This window comes from Cetorhinus maximus, chromosome 6 (assembly GCF_964194155.1).
Source record: "Cetorhinus maximus chromosome 6, sCetMax3.hap1.1, whole genome shotgun sequence".
Taxonomy (NCBI): domain Eukaryota; kingdom Metazoa; phylum Chordata; class Chondrichthyes; order Lamniformes; family Cetorhinidae; genus Cetorhinus; species Cetorhinus maximus.
The window spans coordinates 118,353,775-118,373,585 of NC_135884.1; the positions used below are offsets into that span (position 1 = coordinate 118,353,775).

General features: G+C 40.4%; 2 protein-coding genes across 8 annotated transcripts in view; both read left to right on the forward strand.

Moving 5' to 3' along the window:
- The window catches only part of pop4 (POP4 homolog, ribonuclease P/MRP subunit), a 30,409-nt gene extending 28,583 nt beyond the window's left edge, over positions 1–1,826 (forward strand). For all 3 annotated transcript variants that reach the window (XM_078544369.1, XM_078544371.1, XM_078544368.1), the window contains one exon: positions 1,349–1,826. In XM_078544369.1, coding sequence (XP_078400495.1) covers positions 1,349–1,485 — 137 coding nt within the window. In that variant the 3' untranslated portion in view covers positions 1,486–1,826. The remainder of the gene's footprint in view (positions 1–1,348) is intronic.
- A 1,999-nt stretch (positions 1,827–3,825) lies between these two features.
- plekhf1 (pleckstrin homology domain containing, family F (with FYVE domain) member 1) overlaps positions 3,826–19,811 on the forward strand; it is a 70,573-nt gene continuing 54,587 nt past the window's right edge. For all 5 annotated transcript variants that reach the window (XR_013576923.1, XR_013576924.1, XM_078544362.1 and 2 more), the window contains exons 1-6: positions 3,826–4,047; positions 7,473–7,811; positions 9,780–10,109; positions 12,206–12,316; positions 13,150–13,587; positions 17,826–18,263. Coding sequence is in view for 3 of the 5 variants with exons in the window: in XM_078544362.1 (XP_078400488.1) it covers positions 3,996–4,047; positions 7,473–7,811; positions 9,780–10,109; positions 12,206–12,316; positions 13,150–13,587; positions 17,826–18,263 (1,708 nt within the window). In the remaining 2 variants the exon portion in view is untranslated. The remainder of the gene's footprint in view (positions 4,048–7,472; positions 7,812–9,779; positions 10,110–12,205; positions 12,317–13,149; positions 13,588–17,825; positions 18,264–19,811) is intronic.

The window sequence follows — 19,811 nt, forward strand, 5'->3', positions numbered from 1 at the left end:
AAAGCTGACTGGCCTTGTGTTTCTTGTTCTCGTTTCCTAACTGAATAAATAAACAAGTTTGATTTCTGACATTTCCTGTCTTGGGATTGGGCAATTAAACCAGCTACCAGTGGAGTATCCTAGCAACTGTCTCCCAGTGTTTGTCAAATGAATAAGCCTATCTGAAGTAAAAGCAGGAATACTGGATGAACTCAGCAGGTCTGCCAGCATCTGTGGAGAGAGGAATAGGGGAGGCAGTGACATAGTGGTATTGCCACTGGACTAGTATTCCAGAGACCCAGGGTAATGCTCTGAGGACCTGGGTTCAAATCTCACCACGGCAGATGGTGAAATTTGAATTCAAAGAAAATCTGGACTTAAAAGTTTGACCACAAAACCATTGCCGATTATCATAAAGACCAATCTGGTCCATTAGGGAAGGAAATTTGCCGTCCTTAACCATCCCATGAACAAATAACCTCTCTTTAGTTCCAAAGAAGAGCTCTGTTGTATTCGAAACATTAACTCTGTTTCTCTCTCCACAGATGCTGCTAGACCTGCTGAGTTTTTCCAGCACTTTGTTTCAACTTCAGATTTCCAGCATCTGTAGTATTTTGTTATTTAAACCTATCTGAGAGATGTGTTAACACTTATTGTTGCAGTTTGAAGCGGTATGTAAGTAGAAACAGTCCACAAACTGGGTTGTCTAGTTTTAATACACATCCTTTCCAACCCTCCCTCCAGCTGAAAGTGAATTTAGACCCTACTGAGTAAAAGTAAACTTTAAAGTATCATATTATTGAAAATCATACCACGGTCCTTCTGTAACAAAATAGAGCTCAAAACAGGACAACTTGTTATCCCAATGTGGTCAATTTAATTCTGGTAGAGCTAGCTAAAGAATAGCTCAGCTAAAATAAAGTTTGACTTAGCCTGTTATATACAGTAATTTGTATTTAGTGCAGTGTAAGCTCAGTGTGTGAAACTAATCCTATTTTGAACTTCAAGTTTTGTAGCCATAACTTCAGTCAAAGGCAGTTAACTGGAAGCCATATGTGGATAATTGATGGATTGCAAAGCATAAATTAATGGTTCTGGGCTTGTACAAATTCCTCAAATTAGTGATTTGTAATCATCCCTAGATATCAATTATTCTCTGTTTTACATATAAGTTGTAAATGTTGTTGTTATTTCTTAAAACATTGATTCTGTGGTAGTAGTGGCATCACCACCTGTCTCCCCAGCATATTTTTATTAAATTGTAACTTATGTTGTAAAGTATTCAGATACCAAAAGTATTGAAGCAACTTTGAAATTGGATTTTGCACATTGATCTAAACACTTCATTTTATTCTACTTCTGCAACCAGTTATTCCCAAGCAAAACAGTGTCTTCAGTGTGGAAATCGATGGCTTTGTTTCCTATATCTACGGCAGCAAGTTTCAACTGAGATCAAGTGAACGTTCTGCTAAGAAATTTAAAGGGAAAGGAAGCATAGACCTTTAAATCCAGAGCGGTGCAGCTGATGTCCAATAGCAACTGCAGCCATTGGTTTCTTGACACAGTTTCACTGGAAGAGATGTGACCCTGTATGTTCAGTTCTATCAGCGGAAGCATGAATCGATTGTCTTGTCTGCTAGGATTTTTTTTAAGCTTGCAGCACCATTCTCTATCAGATTCCTGCACTCATTGCTGGGCAATGAAAGGATTTGTCACAACATTCAGTAAACGTGTCCGGATGTACATTATCTTTTCAGACAGTGAATTACCACATACTGAAAACAATTTTTGTTTACGAAATGTTTGGTTTTATTAAAGTTCATTAAAATATAAAAGCCAAAAATAAATCATTGGTAATGTTGAAAGCACCAACAACTTATATTTACATACCTTTAACATGGAAATATGACCCAGTGCACTTCACAGAGGCATAAGAAGAAATGAGGCAACAAATGAGATATTCAGAAGGAGGTGGTGCGTGACCAAAAATTTGGTCAAATAGGTAAGTTTTAAAGAGGGTGGTTTAAAAAAAAAAGGGAAACAGAGAGGTACAAACGATTAAAAGGATTTCCAGAGCATGAGTCCTACAGGGTTGAAGGCATAACTGCTAATAGTGGGGTGAAAAGAGGGGGAGATGCATAGAGGCTGGAATCCAAGAAACAGTTCAGGGAGGATTGTGATGCTGGAGAAGATTATAGAGTTGAGGGACAAGCACAAGGAAGAATTTAAATATGCAAATATTAAGATTGAGACATGGTAGGAGTAAGAACCAATGCAGGCCAATGAAGAAAGGAATCTTGGATGAGTGGAATTTGGTGCAGGTTAGTTTATGAGCACCAAAGTCCATAAACTGATCTGCATATAGAGGCTGCAGGTTAGAAGGCTGGCTAGAAGGAACATTAGAGCACATTTGTCTGGCGATGACACGGATGGATTGTTTCAGCAACAGACGGGTGGAGGCAGTGCTAAGATGTGCAATCTGAAGTTCAGCTCGAGTATGAGCAGGGTACTGACCGGTCTGTTTCAGCCTGAGTCAGTGACCAGAGCGGGATGGTGTTAGGTTCCGCTTCAGAAACAGAAACCTGATATTTGACACTGCCATTGCAGTATGGTTTGTCATTGCTGATTCTGAAAAATAAAGGTTACTGGGTGAGAGCAATGTGTGTGTCCACACCAGTTAAGTAGGAACAAGATGAGACTTGGCTCTGGCAATCTGTCACTGAATAAGCTCGCAGCACTCAATCTGGATTTCTGGGTACAATAATGGGGGAGGTCAGCACCAGTGTTCCTTGTAAAGTTTTGTTCTTTCAGTGCAAATAACTTTCAGATTGCTCCATGGCTGCATACCCCCACACAGCCTAGTGAGGATGTTGGTCAGCGCTTATGGGTCCCACCAAAAAGGCCACAGAATGCCACAAGAGGTGCACCCTCATTATGGTGTGGACACCTGCTGAAACTATTTGCAAGGTAACCCCACCTTGACCCTGGACACTGGTGGGGATGGGATGAGATAAGCAACACAGAATGGTACAGTTAGCAGGAGGATTTTCAGACCCAAAGTGACATTGAGCACAAGAGGCTTAAGATTTTGCTCTTTTGGAATGGCTGGTACAGGAGGGCTGCAGAGTGCTCAGGAATGGAGATGACATGACAGCTTTGTTGATCACCTTCCAATCTCCAGATATTATTCTGACCTCCCTGTGCCTCTGCTTCAAATTGACTCACGCCTCAACCTAAATCTGGCTGATCTTTTGGTCTTGGGCTCCTACACTGTTCTAGACAATACTACTTTCCTCCCATTCACATTGCACCGTCTCATAATGCATCCTGTAGTTTACCTCTTTCTATCTTAAATTAATCCATTTGCAGGCTATAAAATCTCTGCCTTTTTTAATAGCTTACCTGTATTATTGACATTTCCTATTGTTCTTCCTGACGATCTTTGTTTTAATTAGCTTTTCTGTCTGATTTTACTCGCGCGTGCCTGCAGTATATTTCTGGCATTTTCAGTTTTTATTTCAGATTTTAATTTGTTCTATATTATATTTACCTTTAACATGGAAATATTTCACACAGGCGTAAGAAGAAATGAGGCAACAAACGAGATGTTCAGAAGGAGGTGGCAGGTGACCAAAAATTTGGTCAAATAGGTGAACTCTGAACTACAGGAGTTCTTTCTTCCTCCTCCCCACCCCCCTCTCTACATAGTGATGTTTCATTTTAAACAAGTACGATCTTGATGAAGAGTTTGGCAAACCCTATTTTTTATTTGTTTACTAATGTATAATGAAAAGGCACAAATTTTTGTCGAAATGCATCTTGTGCTCCCGAATTTGAATAAACACTCTTTATGAATGCGTTGCCCTGTTAATTTTTTAAAGCCTGCATCCTCCTGTGTGCTATTGCTTTCACTTTCACTTTCATTTTTCGGTTAAGACGTTGAAAAATCTAGTTTATTTGCTTACTAACCATGTACTCCTTTCACAAATCGGCTTTAAAATAAGACAAATGGAACGATGAATTGCTTTCTAGTGGGACTCACGATACTTTATTTGGTTTCTTTGGCAGGTAAGTGGACAATTCCTTCGTCTTTGTTACTACAAATAAGGAAGTCAATTTCTTTGTACGTTGTAAAAGTCGGCCTTTATACCAGGGATTAATCCAGTGGGAGGTGGAAAGATACACAATTACTCTGATTAAAGTTATTTTTGTGAAACAATAAATTTAATAATTGGTATATTACAGATTTCCCAAACCAAATGTCTCCCTGAAGGTTTTACAGTAGTTTTTAAGCTGAACTCTTCTTCAGGAAATAAAAAGTGGCTGTGACTGCTCTCCTAACCTGTATTGTACATAATATTCTAATTTACCAGTTCTGTTCTTTCCTCACCATCCACAAAAACTTTCTGGTCTGGTTGGGGTTTTTTTTGCATAAGCTTCAAACAAATTCCAAAACGAACCAGACAAACTGAAAAATGTTTACCAAAACAGGCAGCACCAAGCCAATTTAAGTAATTGTTTTTTAGACTCCAAAAGAGCAGCTATTCAAATATATACTTGAGCCCATCAAAACTGCAGCTGTTGTATCAAAATAAGGTGAAATCATAGAATCGTTCATGCCAGCTCTACAAGAATGACTCAGCTAGTCCCATGGGCGCACCCATCATTTCCCTCTAATCTGCAAAATGCCATGTTTAATAAATTTGTTTGATGCGTAATGTTATTCTGCCACTTTCCAAAAGACAAGAAGGATGCATAGCAAAACCAGAAACTGAAACAAAGGGAAGCAAATTCCCTGATCATTTATCATGCCAGAAATTCACCTCAATATAACTGAGCAGCTTTGCACTAACTTTCAATCATTGGATATATACCCAATTGAAATTAGGCTAATGTCTACCATTTAAGTAACTTTCTTATTCTCGCATGCCCTCCCAATCTGTTTGGAACAAATAGCCTTTCCTTATATTGACCTGGTGATCCATATGTTTATCTGTTTTGAGCAGCTACCCCAAATGTTTGAAACAGTCCAATCTACTCACCTCAAACATCTTCCAGACATTCTTCAGATGCGGGACCTTAGTCCGCTAAGTTTTCTCTCATTTTGCCCATAAAACAGAAGCAATAAGGTCCAATTTCCATTCCACTGTTTTGGGAACTTTTTTTTTTGTTTAAGAAAGAGACCCTGAAATGGTGCGTGCTCATATTTTTTTGGCGTGGATGCAGCCCTAGCCAGTGACCGCCACCAAATAGTATATTTTTTAAAAAACGTTTAAATTGGAACCAAGAGTTACGGGAATGTTTGTCCCGGCTCCACAATGCTCCTAAGCAGCTCTGCTAGCCCACATTTGGCCATCCCCTCTCAGGGCTTATCTTTGGGTTGCTGCCAGTGAGGCAAGTGGCCCACCGTTCATCTTTATCAAATGGTTGGAGGCATGACAGGTGCCGGCAGCTTGTCCAAACAGTGTTAATGAATCCTGAGGCCAATGCCTGAAAAACTTAAGGCCTAAATGGCTTTCAGCCTCAGAATTCTTTAAATTTGAAATAGAAATATGGGCCTTGATATTAACACCCACATAACAGATGGGAGAGGGTGGGGGGATTAAATGCAGAGAATGCAACCCTAACCTGCTGCACATGTGCATGTCACCTTATGGTGGAAGATATCAGAGCATCCAATGTAATTAATGTATTTAAATTGGGCTCCCACTGTACAATTAGGAGCCTGATTTGAAATTTACTGTTGTGTGGGTTTCCCGGCGACTGAGAAACTCAGCAGTGAATGGAAGGAGGGATCAGCGACCTCCAAAAGATACAATGGGCCAGATCTTCCGGCCTCCAGATTGTCAGAGGTCGGACTATGACTTGATCACTTGGCTGATTCCTGGGATGAAGGGGTTATCTTATGAGGAAAGGTTGGACAGGTTGGGCCTGTATCCACTGGAGTTTAGAAGAATGAGACATGATCTTATTGAAGCATATAAGATCCTGACAGGAAATTGTCAGGGTGGATGTTGAGTGGATGTTTCCCCTTGTGAGAGAGACTAGAACTAGGGGACAAGTTTAAAAATAAGGGGTGTACCATTTAAGATGGCGAGAGGAAAATTTTTTTCTCTCAGAATTTAATTGATTTATGGAATTCTCTTCCCCAGAGAGCAGTGGAGGTAGAATCATTGAATATTTTTAAGGCTGAGTTAAATAGATTCTGGATTGAAAGGGAGTCAAAGGTTATAGGAGGTAGACAGAGAAGTGGAGTTCCTGGAGTTCAGGCCACATTCAGATCAGCCATGATCTAATCAAATGGCGGAGAAGGCTCAAGGGGTAGAATGGCCTAATCCTGCTCCTAATTCATGTTTGTTAAGTAGATACGTTTCGGGACCCTGCAGATGTCCTGATGTGCTGACCTCCGTGGGAATTTCCCTGGAGGTTTCAACTTCCGATGAGCATTTCCCATGCTCATGGGAGCCTCCCCGAAAGTCTCTGACTCTGAGCTCGAGTTAGAGACTTCGGACAGTTCCATGGCACTTAACTGGGTAGTTACCCAGGAAACACTAGACAGAAAAATCCTAGTCTAACTCCTGGTTAACTACAGAACTAACACCCCAATCACTCACACTGACCCCCCGACCCTTCCCCCGACCCTTCCCCCACCAACTACCCTTCTTGATCCACGGACTATCTCCCTGACGACCCCCCCCCCCCCCCCCCCCCAACCCCCACTGATTCAATGCAACTACTCCCCCTGCTCCTGACTACTCCATGACCTGACCCAACTACCCCCCCCCCCCAACACTCAAAAGGGCGTTTGTCTTGTCTACCCGCACTGCCGATGTTACATTGCTACGATGGAGTTCTCCCAGGGTTGCTACGCTCCATATTTCTGGAGGAGCTGGACCAATGACTCTTTCAGTACTCCTGGCCGCTCAAGTTAGCCTTCATCCTCCCAACTTTTCCCCCTATATTCCAATCCCAGCCTTCCCAATCACAGGCCTCTCTCCCCAACCTGATCACGAACCTCACTCCCCCTCCCAATTACCAGTTTTCCCCCTCCATGCCCAATCATAGGCCTCTTTCCCCCCCCCCAATCACAAACCTCTCCTAACTCCTGATCATAGGCCACTCCTCCCCCACACTCCCTACCCCACTTCATGCCTCTCCGGTTGGCTGGCTACAGGCTGGGAAACAAAAACAAAAGAAAGACTTGCATTTATGTAGTGTTTTCACATCCACTGGATATCTTAAACTGCTTCAGTAAAATACTTTTTGAAGGGTAGCCGCTGTTATAATGTAGGAAACAGATTTTTTCAGAAGTGGCTGAGGTGCCCCACATCCCCCCCACCCCCTCCCGACCACATTTTGCACCTCCTTGTCATAAAACTGTCGGCCATTTCTCCCCCATGGAATTTTGTTAAATCAAAAAATGATTCCAATTAGTGATTTATGAACCGTATTTCGTGCCTGTTTTCTTTCAATATGTATTTTTCTTAATGCAGCTTCCCTGGAGGTGGTGGTCATCCCGGCTGTCAATGCCACAATTGGTGAAGATGTCCTGCTTGGCTGCTTATTTTTGCACACAGATGAGCTTGATTTGAGATACATTGTGATCGAATGGAACCACAGGGTGGGGAACGATGAAAAAGCAGTTTGCTTGTTGGACTTTGGAGAATTTGAAAGCTATAGACCAGAATCAAGTCTCTTTATAAATGAAATAAGCAAAGCAAATGCTTCTTTACTCCTAAAGAATGTTACAGTTCATGACATTGGATCATACTCCTGCACGGTTACAATATTTTCCGATAAAGCAATGGGGAGAGTTACTCTGGCAGTAACAGGTGAGTAAAGGATGATGCCTGAAGTGTAATTCTTCAGGAAGTGTGATTGGAGTTATTTTTTTTAACTATGTTCACTAGAAATGTTAATGGTGTAAATAAGAATTCCAGCTGACTTCGGGAAGTGTAAAAATGTACTGATGAGAGAGGTACAGAGATGTAAATATTGTCAATAATCGGACTCAGTTTGCTGTAAAATAGCAGATAATTTGCCATCACCTAACTGAGCCAAAAAAAGTGTGTATGAATTTTGAGATCTATTCACAGTTTTTAATGCACCCATTAATAAGAGGTGATAAGAGAAAAGCACTTCCAAAATCTGGTTGAATGAGTTTTAACTTACCTCAGTGGTGAAGGTACATTTCTGCATACCGAAATATCCACCAAGGTGGACTGTGTGATATGAGAAGCTTTTGACAAGGTGCCACATCAAAGGTTACTACACAAAATCAGAGCTCATGGTGTCGGCAGTAACGTAGTAGCATGGATAGAGGATTGGTTAGCTAATAGGAAACAGAGAGTCAAATGGGTCATTTTGCAAAATGTGAAAAGCGGAGTGCCACAGGGATCAGTGCTGGGGCCTCAACTATTTGCAATTTATATCAATGACCCGGATGAAGGCACCAGTGTATGGCTGCTACATTTGCTGATCACTCAAAGACAGGTAGGAAAGTAAGTTGTGAAGAGGACATCAGAGCCTGCAAAGGGGCATAATTAGGTTAAGTGAGTGGGCAAAAATTTGGCAGGTGGAGTATAATGTGGGAAAATGTGAACTTGTCAACTGTGACAGGAAGAATAGAAAAGCAGCATATTAAATGGAGAGACACTGCAGAACTCTGAAGTATAAGGGGATCTGAGTGTCCTGGTCTAAGAATCACAAAAAGTTAATATGCAAGTACAGCAAGCGATTAGGAAGGCAAATGGAATGTTGTTGTTTATTGTAAGGGGAATGGAATATTAAAGTAGGCATGTTTTGCTACAATTGTACAGGGTGTTGGTGAGACTGCATCTGGAGTACAGTGTAGAGTTTTGGTATCCTTATTTAAGGAAGGATATAAATGTGTTAGAAGCAGTTAGGAGAAGGTTCAGACAACTGATACCTGGGATGGAAGGTGTTATGACGAAATGTTGGACAGGCTGGGCCTATATCCATTGGCGTTTAGAAGAATGAGAGGTGATATTATTGAAACATGTAAGATCCTGAGGGGACTTGACAGGGTGGATGTTGAAAGGATGCTTCCCTTTGTGGGAGAGACTAGAACTAGGGGACAGATTCTGTGATAAGAATTTTGTGGTAGCAGCAAATACAGAGCATTTGCTTCAGATCTTGATGAAAGCTATACACAAAGATCTAGGGGTCTCTGTCGCATAGATTTCCCCTTTCCCAAAGTTAATTTGTTGCTGTCATTAAGTCAAGAAGTCTCAAAGCATCCAACAGCAGTGCCATCAAGCAGGGTAAGCAGCCAATCATATTGAAGTATTCTCATAGACAACAAATCAGGTAGCAAAAACCACTTCTAATTTTAAAATTTTTACAGGTAGAGAAATAAATGTTAGGGACATTCACATGGGTATGTGTGGGGGTACCTGAGGGTGAGGGAATGGGGGTGAAGGTCAGCTAAACAGGCATAGTCAAAATTAGAGCCAGACCTTTCAGAAGTGAAATAAGGTAACACTTCTTCTTGCAAATTGTGGTAGAAGTTTGGAACTCTCTTTTGCAAACAGTAATTGTAAATTTTAAACCTGAGATAGCCCAATTTTTGTTGGCCAAAGGTATTAAGGCATATGGAACAAAGGTGGGTATATGGAGTTAGGTCTCAGATCAATCATGATCTCATTGAATGGCAGAACAGGCTCGAGGGGCTAAATTGTGCATGGCTAACATGACCATGTTGCATTTTAGAGTGACATCAATAAAGAAAACCAATAAAAGGAATATAATATTTATCCTTATTCCTTTTGTCTTTGTAGCACCTCCTACAGTTTCAGTAAACACTGCAAACATTGACATTGAACTTGGGGAAGATAAAGCAATCATATGTGAGATGAAAAATTTTTATCCAGAAGACCATTCTCTCTCTTGGTTCAAACGTGGTTCAAAAGACAGTGAAAGCCAAGTTGACGTCACATCAAGAGCAGTTGCAGGATCACCGCAACAAAATCAAGATGGAACATTTAATCTGCTTTCATTCCTAATCATCAAAGGCATCCAAACAGATGATGGAGCTTGTTATGTCTGCTTAGTTAGTCATGAAGCTTTAAAGACACCTTTACAAAATGTTGTCAGCTTGACCATCAAGGGTGAGTAACAATAAAGGAGAATGGTATCTAATAAATGGTGAGAACCATTTCATTTTTTGATTCTATTATGGTATGAATTATATTTTATTTTCATTTAGGAAACCTTGGCTTGAATTTATGTAATTGAGCCACACAAATGGATCTTTACAAATAAAAGACATTATTTGGTTCCTACACATGTAAACATCTATTCCTTACAATAAATCTTGCCATATTTTAATTGTTGTCCAGTTTTACTTCATCATTCAGATTGTTCTTTGCTCATCTGCTCTTTGAAAAGTGAATTTTTTGTGAATGTTTTTCATAGCTCACTGGGATAGCACAATAGCAATAATGACAAATTTTCATATGAATTTATTAGAAATGTACAGGACAATAAAGTAGTATCAATATTATATCTGAATTAAGTGGAATTTCTAAGTGGATTCTGCTGTTCCTAGGTCAAAATGTGCAAGGGAACTGTTTTGCTTACCGTTAGAAACAAAAACTTTTTTATAATTATCCTTAGTGAGTATTCAACCAAATAATCTATTTTTTGATCATTCAGTATCGGTAGATACAAAACTCTAGTAACATGTTTAAGAATCTCTGAATGAAACTACTTGTAGAATTTCAATATGGAATGCCCTTTGGAGCACAACTCACTCTCCTGAGCCCAGCGAGCTTAGGTTGGCAGAGCCAGAATTTTGTTACCCACAAGTGTACACAGAAGTGGCCCTGCAGTTAAACACACTCATTGACTCCATTTAGTTCTGCAAACCAATGGGAAATTTCCCAGCCCCCAGTGATAAGTCTACCTCATCTAGGATCAGTTAGGGAGCCAGGCTGGATGGGGAGTCATTAACATTTCTCTCGGTGCTTAGAATCCACTTCACTCAGATGCTAGCTTACACATCTGTCACAGAGAATTAAATTAGTTCTGAATTTCCATCGTCACTTGTATCATTTTGGAAGCAACTTGATCCCAAAGGGATCCAATTACTCCCTCCTCCACAAGTAGATTGTAACTATTTTGTCAATAGACGATTGACAAATGCAGGTTATGCTAGGTGCCTAGCAGGTATCAAGTGTTCCTCAAAATGGTGGTGAGCATCAGAACTGACCATAAAATGTGTAAGTACATTGCCACCATCTTTCTGGCCACAGCATTGGCATACGTTATATATCATACTATTTCTGGTATAGCTTGAGAGCAACTGTTTGCCTCTCTGCAAACTAGTCATAGTAGGTACTGAGCCCTGGAAAAATGAGATTGTTGCTCCCATTTGACATCTTCCAACATTAGTCATCTCAAGTCTCAGTTTCCTCATAAGCTATCAGACATACATCTGCCTTCACCTTGGTGGAAGAACCTACTTAGGGCAGTTTGTATCATGCTGTACATCTTAGTCTTCTAATTGTCCCAGGTCCCAATTGCTTTGTGTGTCCTTGAGGGACTTTATCAAAGAAGTGTGTCAGCATTAGAGTGCCTTCCCCTCTAAGGTATTCAGTGAGAAATCAGTATAGGATGGAGCATTTTTCTTCAAAGCCTCTCTTATCACGAATCTTTGTCATGGTTTGGTCCTGGATCTTTCACACAAGCCATAGGAAGCCTTTCTGTTGCATGTCTAGATGTATAAATATAAATGTAAGTTTTTAAAAATGCTCCCAAAGCTGTTCTTTTACACTACATTGTCATCTCATAGTGCTACTTGTCAACATGTGACTTATATTTTAATCACCTTTTCCCAATTTCAATATCCGCAAAAGGAAGGCCTAGATGCAAACTAGCTCTTGATCCTTAGGCTAGAAAAGGAGCAGTATTATTTTCTAAACAAGCATCAGGTGCAGCATATCTTGGGTGCAGAGTGGGACTGGGTGGGGTACTGGATCAATAAATAATTATCTTCATATTGACCTCATAATCTAAATGCCAATGCAGGACCAGAAATTGTAAATGAAATAGGAGTCACTGCTTTCAGTTGATGCTGCTTCATGCTGTACTGCAACTAAATTTAAAATTCTGTTTTCTGTTACAAGCACAGACTTGCTTTAAGCAACACAGAGGAACAGCGGTGAATAATCAATAACACATCTTTGGTCTTGCATTTTTATAGGATCCAAGCCAAGAACAAAATCAGGAACATTGCTCACTTTTCTTATGACTTCTGTGATCACAGCAACTGTTTGCTTTGCAACATTTATTTTTTACAGCAGTAAAAGAAAAGGTAAATAACTAAGCTTGTTTTCGGGATATGGGTGACTTTTGCAAAGCTGCATTTATTGCCCCTCTCTTGTTGCCCAGAAAAGGCGATGGTGGTCTGTGTCCTTGAGCCACGGAATTTCATATGATGGTGATGCTCTCTCAAGATGGAAAATTTCAGGATATCGACCAAATTCTGTGGAGGCTGTACTTTTTCAAAAGAGAGTCCCGCGGACCCGAAGGGTCTGGTGCTGTCAGGTTCAAAATGGGGAGGTCTGAAAATTTGTTTGCATTGGGTGAAAAGTGTTTGTGCAGGGATGTGCATGTTACCTTCATTTTAGCTGCATGACCACTTTCCTTCAATTAAATGCTGCTAGCCCTCTAATGTGCTGTCTGCTTTTAGCGGCAAGGCAGTCGTAGGCCTCAACATGGCTGCTGCCTGCCTTTTCTACTGGTGCCAAGCAGGTTGCTCCTACCTCCTGGAGACACTCGGCTTCCTGCCCAATTAGGACATTTACGTTTAAAAATGGCACGTGATAGCGAGATAGCTGAGATACCGGGTCGAACCCGGAAATTATCCGAGCTTCGGGTTCCTGAGCCTACTTTGAAACCCGGCTCTTAGTGCTTCAACCCATATGTCAGCTTTTCAGGAGAGAAATCGGCTTTTGTCCAGTGGGATTGACGGTTGCCAACTGATCACAGCAGTTGAAGGGTATTGCCTAGTTTCTATCCAAAGAAAATGGAATACAAAAATAAATTGAAAATGGTAGGAAAAGGAGCAGTGCAGCATGGTATGAGAATTACATTTTTTTTGTAGAAAAGAGCAACTTGATGATTCTGCTCCCGTTTGTTTTTCAGTTGCTCCCAAAGTGACGGACATCATTAAACCAAACCATTTCCATGTGGCTGATCCCCTCTCTCTGGCTTGTGCAGTTCTCTGGTTCAAACCAAAAGCTATCAATGTTTCTTGGTATAGAGAGGAGGAGGGCAAATACCAAAGAGTTCTCATCAGTAAATGGAACAGCACCTCATCTTCTGTAAAACTACGTGGATACAGTAGTGTTGAAGATTATCAGAGTGAGCAGGAACAAGACAAAACACTGTACTTCACGGAAGGAGAGCATGACATTGCCATAACTTTGAAAAATCACAAAGGAAGTGGAGCATACAGTTTAATGTCTCAGCTCACCTTCAGAAATGCCAACGCTGCAAAAAGGAAGCTTGTGTATTCTTTTGAAGTTCAGCATGACGCTCTAAAGCACACTATTTCAAAAGTAGTTGTTTTAGAAATAAAAGGTGAGTTGCTGTTATTCCACTACATAATAAAATTAGAAAGATATTAATAATCTGTGCCAAAATGGACAAGATTAAATAATAAAATTGAAATCCTTTGACAGTACATAGTTGTGTATATTATAGCCTATAAATTATTAGGTGCAACAAGACTAACATATTTAGTTGAATTCCCCTGTCTAATTCTTATTTTAATAACAACAGGAACAACATATATATATATAACACACTTAACATAGTAAAATTTTCCAAGGTGCTTCACAGGGACTTTATCAAACAATATTTGATACTGAGTCACATCAGGCGCTATTAGGACAGATGACCAAAAGCTTGGTCAGAAAGGTAAGTGTTAAGCTGTGTCAAGTAGAATAAAGAAGTAGAGAGGTTATGATGGGGAATTTCAGAACTTAGGACCTAGGCAGCTGAAGGCACAACCACCAGTGATGGAGCGCTTAAAGTTGGGAATGTGCAAGAGGCCAGAATCAGAGTAGTGCAGAAATCATGAAGGGTTGTAAGACTGGAGGAGGTTACACTAATAGTGAGCAACAAGGCCACGAAGGGATTTAAAAACAAGGATGCGATTTTTAAAATTGAGACAATGCAGGACCAGGAGTCATGTAGGTCAGATAATAGGTGACCAGGACTTGATGCAAGTTAGGATACAGGCAGCAGAGTTTTGGATTAGGTCAAGTTTATAGAGGGTGGAACATGGGAGGCTGACCAGGAAAACATTGGAATAATCAGATCTAGAGGCAACTAAGGCATGGATGAGTGATTTAGCAGCAGATGAACTGAGGCAGGGGTTGAGTCAATAGATGTTATGTTAGTGGGGGTACAAACCTATTTAAAATACTTGAGTTAATGACTTGGTTAAAAAAATGGGTAGAGGTATGTCATACAAATGCCTTGTATGGTTCATACGCTAATATCACACAGCAATATTTAAGATATCTCTGAATGCTTTAACTGCTGCTAACATACCCCTAGTAAAATGAGCAGAAGGTATATTCAGAATATCAAAATATCAACTGGATTGCTAAGTTTGCAGTGTTGCTAGCCCTTCTGCTGCTGCCTTTACCCATATTAGCAATCTCATTGTCATGTCCTTTGTCCAAGTAGAAATTTAGTTGTGGAAAAGGGGAGATAGAGTGAAAGCTTTATGCAGAACTACCGAGATAGATCATGCACTTCAAGTTAGAAAGATTTGAGGATGGTAGATGAGTAGATGTGTGGCTAACTCAATAAGCTCCTGGAAGCAGATTCTGCCTTTATACATAAATGGAAGTGATTTAGGACTGTATTGCTTGTAAAGTTACAGAAAGATTATTTTGCTAAACTGTTTTTAAAACCAATTTGATCTCAAAATTCCTAAAGTATAATCGTCCTTCCAGAAGCAGGATTTCCAATTGTCTTCAGATCATGGCTCTAACTGTTATAAATTGAAGAAAAAGCAAAGCTAAAGAGGGGGATTGGGAAAAGTTGGCTTACTGCAGGTGAGACATGAATCTGATTGCAGGATTAAAATCTGCTGCTGTTTAAAAGGACAATGGCAGCATTAGCTGATGCAAGAAATCTAGATAATAACAGTGGCAACCAGATTAATGAAACCTGTGGTAAATTTCAGGGAACTTGGACCTCTATGTCTTGCTAATGGAGATATGGAGCAAGAAGGATGCTCTGTTTGGGGTTGGGCCCAGAGTCCCACCAAAATCGTGGTTTGTACTTTGTGCAGGCAGGTCCTGTGCCATTTCTTTGAACACCAGTGGGGGAGTTTTTCAGTCCCCCCAGCTGGCATATTTTGAGGCCAGGTGGCATGTAAAATAAGATGGATGGCTAGCTCACCACCTTCATTCCCACCCCTGAGCTGTCCCCATATTATCAGGCAGCATGCCCACCCTTAGGCCTATGGAAGCCCTTAATTGGCCAATTAGCCCTACTGACGCCCAAGCCTGTGGTCTCAGATCTATGGGGCTCTGTTCTAAAAATGCACTGGTTGGATGACCATCGCATTCACATGGAGCCACTGAGGACCACCTTGGACAACCTGAGACAGATGGCAGGGATCATAGAAAAGTTCAATGGCATTCTTAATGCCAATATCCAAGAAAAAATTGACAGAATGCAGCACTACCTGGAGTGACCGTAAGACATAGGAGCCATTCGGCCCATCGAGTCTGCTCCACCATTCAATCATGGCTGATAAGTTTCTCAACCCCATTCTCCCGCCTTCTCCCCGTAACCTTTGATCCCCTTACCAATCATGAACCTATCTATCTCGGTCTTAAATACACTCATTGACCTGGCCTCCACAGCCTTCTGTGTCAATGAATTCCATAGATTCACCACTCTCTGGCTAAAGAAGTTTCTCCTCATCTCTGTTCTAAAAGGACTTCCCTTTACTCTGAGGCTGTGCCTTCGGGTCCTAGTCTCACCTACTAATGGAAACATCTTCCCCACGTCCACTCTATCCAGGCCTTTCAGTATTCTGTAAGTTTCAACATCCCCCCTCATCCTTCTAAACTCCATCGAGTATAGACCCAGAGTCCTCAAACGTTTCTCATGTTAAGCCTTTCATTCCTGGGATCGTTTTTGTGAACCTCCTCTGGACCCCCTCAGAGCATCCTTCCTGAGATACGGGGCCCAAAATTGCTCACAATATTCTAAATGAGTGAAGTGGTTTGTTAACGCTCATGGAAGTATACCCCTCATTGGTCATCTTTTCCAATGGTGTAGCCATTCTTAAGCTTCTGTTACTTCCTCTTCCTCCAGCTCCCTTCTGCCCCATTATAAGACCATATGCAGGAACACCCAAAGCAAATCACCTGATAAAGGCTCCATTACAGAAGGGTAGGAAGGAAACATTTCCTGCCTAAAGTGCTGAAAATCAGTTTGTGCAATCATTTTTATGTTGTCCAACTGAGAATAGATTTTTATAATTACTTTAATCAGCATTGTTGTTTCAGACAGAAACTATCACTCGGGTAATTCAATTTGTTTTTCTACCGCTTTGAGCTAAATGTAATCCTAGTATAAATGATGGAATTTTTGAGACAGCAGCTTTTGCCCTTATTATCCTATTATTTGCAAACATGCAGCAGTCTGTGAAAGGGGTCATCTTCTGTCTGCGACCAATTCTGCTGGAATAGTGTATGTATTTTACAATGCCTTGCACCTAAAGTTCTGGTCCTCAACACCACTACTGTACCATATTGCCCAAATATTCTAGGTGTTGTGGAAACTTTCTCTTTAACTTTACAAATGAGAATATATACCCTTTAAATGTTTACTTCTTGACTAAGGTGGTTCCAGGTTCGATTCCTGCCCTCTGCAGAGTTAGTTTATCTATGGCAGGGTGGGGGTGGGCATACCAAAATTTACCTCAGCTTCTGAGTTGTTTGCAGAAACCCTTGCTAAAAGTCAGCATGAGTGAATGTCACAAAGGACAGGGTCAGTCTCAGCTGCTTTACTCTCAGCTCATACATGAGGAATAGGGAGCAAGAGACACCCATTGCACTGCACTTGAGCAAGGAGCCAATCTTTATGAAAGGAGTGGAGAGAAACTTGGTAGAATAAAAGGGTAAAATATTATTTCTTCTCCTGCTACCAGTTATGGCCCTGAAATTCCACAGGGTTCTCCCGATTTTCCTGCTATGGGGTTCTTAGAGAAATGGCAGAAGTGGCTATTTTAAATCAATTACATCATTTTCCCATGGGTTTCACCCTGCTTCCTCCTGGAGAACCCAGTAGAAATTCCAGACCTGTGTGTATAAAGTCCTAAGGTAACTTTTGGCATACTCATTACATTACTCAGCATTGGAGGCATTAGAGAACTTCACTCAAAAAGTACAGACTTTGCTCCTTCGACCTGCACTAAGATATAGCATTTTAGCTTTTAGCATTAACTTAGTCAGCAAAGGTGACTCTATTACCTGTTCACTAGAACAGAGACAAGCAGAAGTGGGTAAAATAAACAATAATACTACCCTTGCAGAAATATGGGGAAAAAGTTGTTCTGGAATGAGCATTATTTAATCTGTGATAAAGAGAAAATAATTAGTGCTTCACACCATGATATCAAGTTGCCAGACAAAACATTTGCAAAATTATATGGCAGTTGAATTAAGCCATTCATTTTTGTGCTTATGCCACCTTATTAGCTACAAAATTTCAAATCTTTTAGACAGCTTAGTTTGATTGAGGATAATGTTTGATTTTAAATGATTTCATATCATTCTTAACAGGTGCTTGTGACAATACTGGATATTTTCCATCACAAATGAAGCGGACAGACTGGGCAGTACATGCGATTGAAGAAGGTCGTCGGACTGTGGTTAATTACATCAGTCCTAACATACTTCCACTCTTAAAGCTTTTAATGAATAAGAAAATAATCTCTGAAGATGACCATAATGTAATAAAAGATAAACTAGACGTCGATAAAGGGCGAACTCTTCTCGACATGCTGAGCCACAGAGGTCAGCAGTCATGTGCTGATTTTCTCACTGCGCTGCAAGACACTGAAGACCTTTATCCTGGCTTAAAGAAGTTTGTAACAACACTGCTGGAATCCTACATTGACAAAGATGACAGGCCAATTATTGATCTTCTCCGTGAAAACCTACCAACTGTTTCATTTGAGGGCACCAATGAAAAAATCCAAATAACCAATTTCCCTGAAGGTAAGTGTGATTCGTCAAAGATAATCTCTTGCGTGTAATGAGTAGGCATCTCCATGTTTAAGGTTCCAGTATCAGTTTGGACCTGTTGATTTGGAAGTTCTTTAATACTGATGGATGGAAACACAATTTAAACTCCAATACATATAAAACAGACTCTGCATTAGTATGGATATGGGCTCTTCTAATGTTTGATTTGAAATCTTCACACATAAAGGGGATGATTTTCATCCCCATTTTTGAAAGGGGTAGCCGCAGCAGGAGACCTCCAACATCAGTCTCCAGCCACAGTTGCTTGCAAGTAATTTGTTGAACATCACTTCTCCTAAATTGATCCTTTCCTAATACTCCTCTTCTACTCCTCATCCAGTTAAGCATCTGATCTAAGTCATTCACTGACCAATAACAAACTTCCACCCCGTTAATCATCATTGACATATGTGCCATCTAGTTTTATTGAGTCATGGTTACACTGAAGAACTCAATAGGCTTCATTGTCTTTGGTTTCTAATCTTAGCTGGTTTAAGTTGCCTCCCTCAGGAATTTCTGGATTGGGTTAGATGAAAGCCATGACAACATAGCTGTGTGTGGTACATTGGAGAGAATGAGCTTCTTGAACAATGGACTCCTTTTGATTCCGTGCTTTCTTATGTTCCTGTACTCACAGTGCAACAGCTCACTTTTTATGCTGTGGAAAAGTTATATTAGTATATATGTCACATAGTGTTTAATTCATGTAGCATTGTTCTTATTTTTACTGAGTAAAAATATACTTTAAAGAACAAGTTCTATGCCAGATTTGCAGGACGTATATTAAAAATGAATCCATAATTATATCCAAGATATTAGGTAGAGATTACATTTTTATTTGGAAACCACAGCTCTGTCAGAATCTTTCTAGGAATTTGAAAGAAATGGAATATTTCCTTTTTTTTGAAAGCTGTTTTAATATCATGAATGATATGTGAAATGTGGTGCAAGCTGAAATTAATTGCATTGTTTTAAGTATAATTATTTTTAAGTCATCCATAACAATTCATATTTGCTATATTCAGAACAAGTCCAGAGTTTGTGTCACTTTACAGATGATCGCACAAATGCAGGTTGTGTCTTGAAGATATTATGGGACAATCAAGTTGTCAAATACTCCTGCTAACTGATTTTAATAATATACTGTGTTTACTACTTAGTGGAATGGAATAGATTATAGTTTAAGCAAGCTTGCTGGCACCTTCATATATTTCTACAAGAGACATTTTAATTCTTAAAATGAACTACAGTTTATCAGATGGCGTGCATTCCTTTGCACACACAATGGGTGGGATTTTCCGGTCCCAGTCACTGGCCGGACTTACCGGTGCCACCGAAGTCAATGAACTTTCGGCAGACTCACAGCAGCGGGGCCGGAAAATCCTGCCCAGTGAAAGCCAGGTTCGAATTATTTGCCTTCCAGATAAGCCTTCATTCTTGTAGGGCAAAGCCGTATAGCAGATGTTGTCCCATTTCATTGGACACAAACACCGATCTCCTGGGTTCAACATAAATCAACCA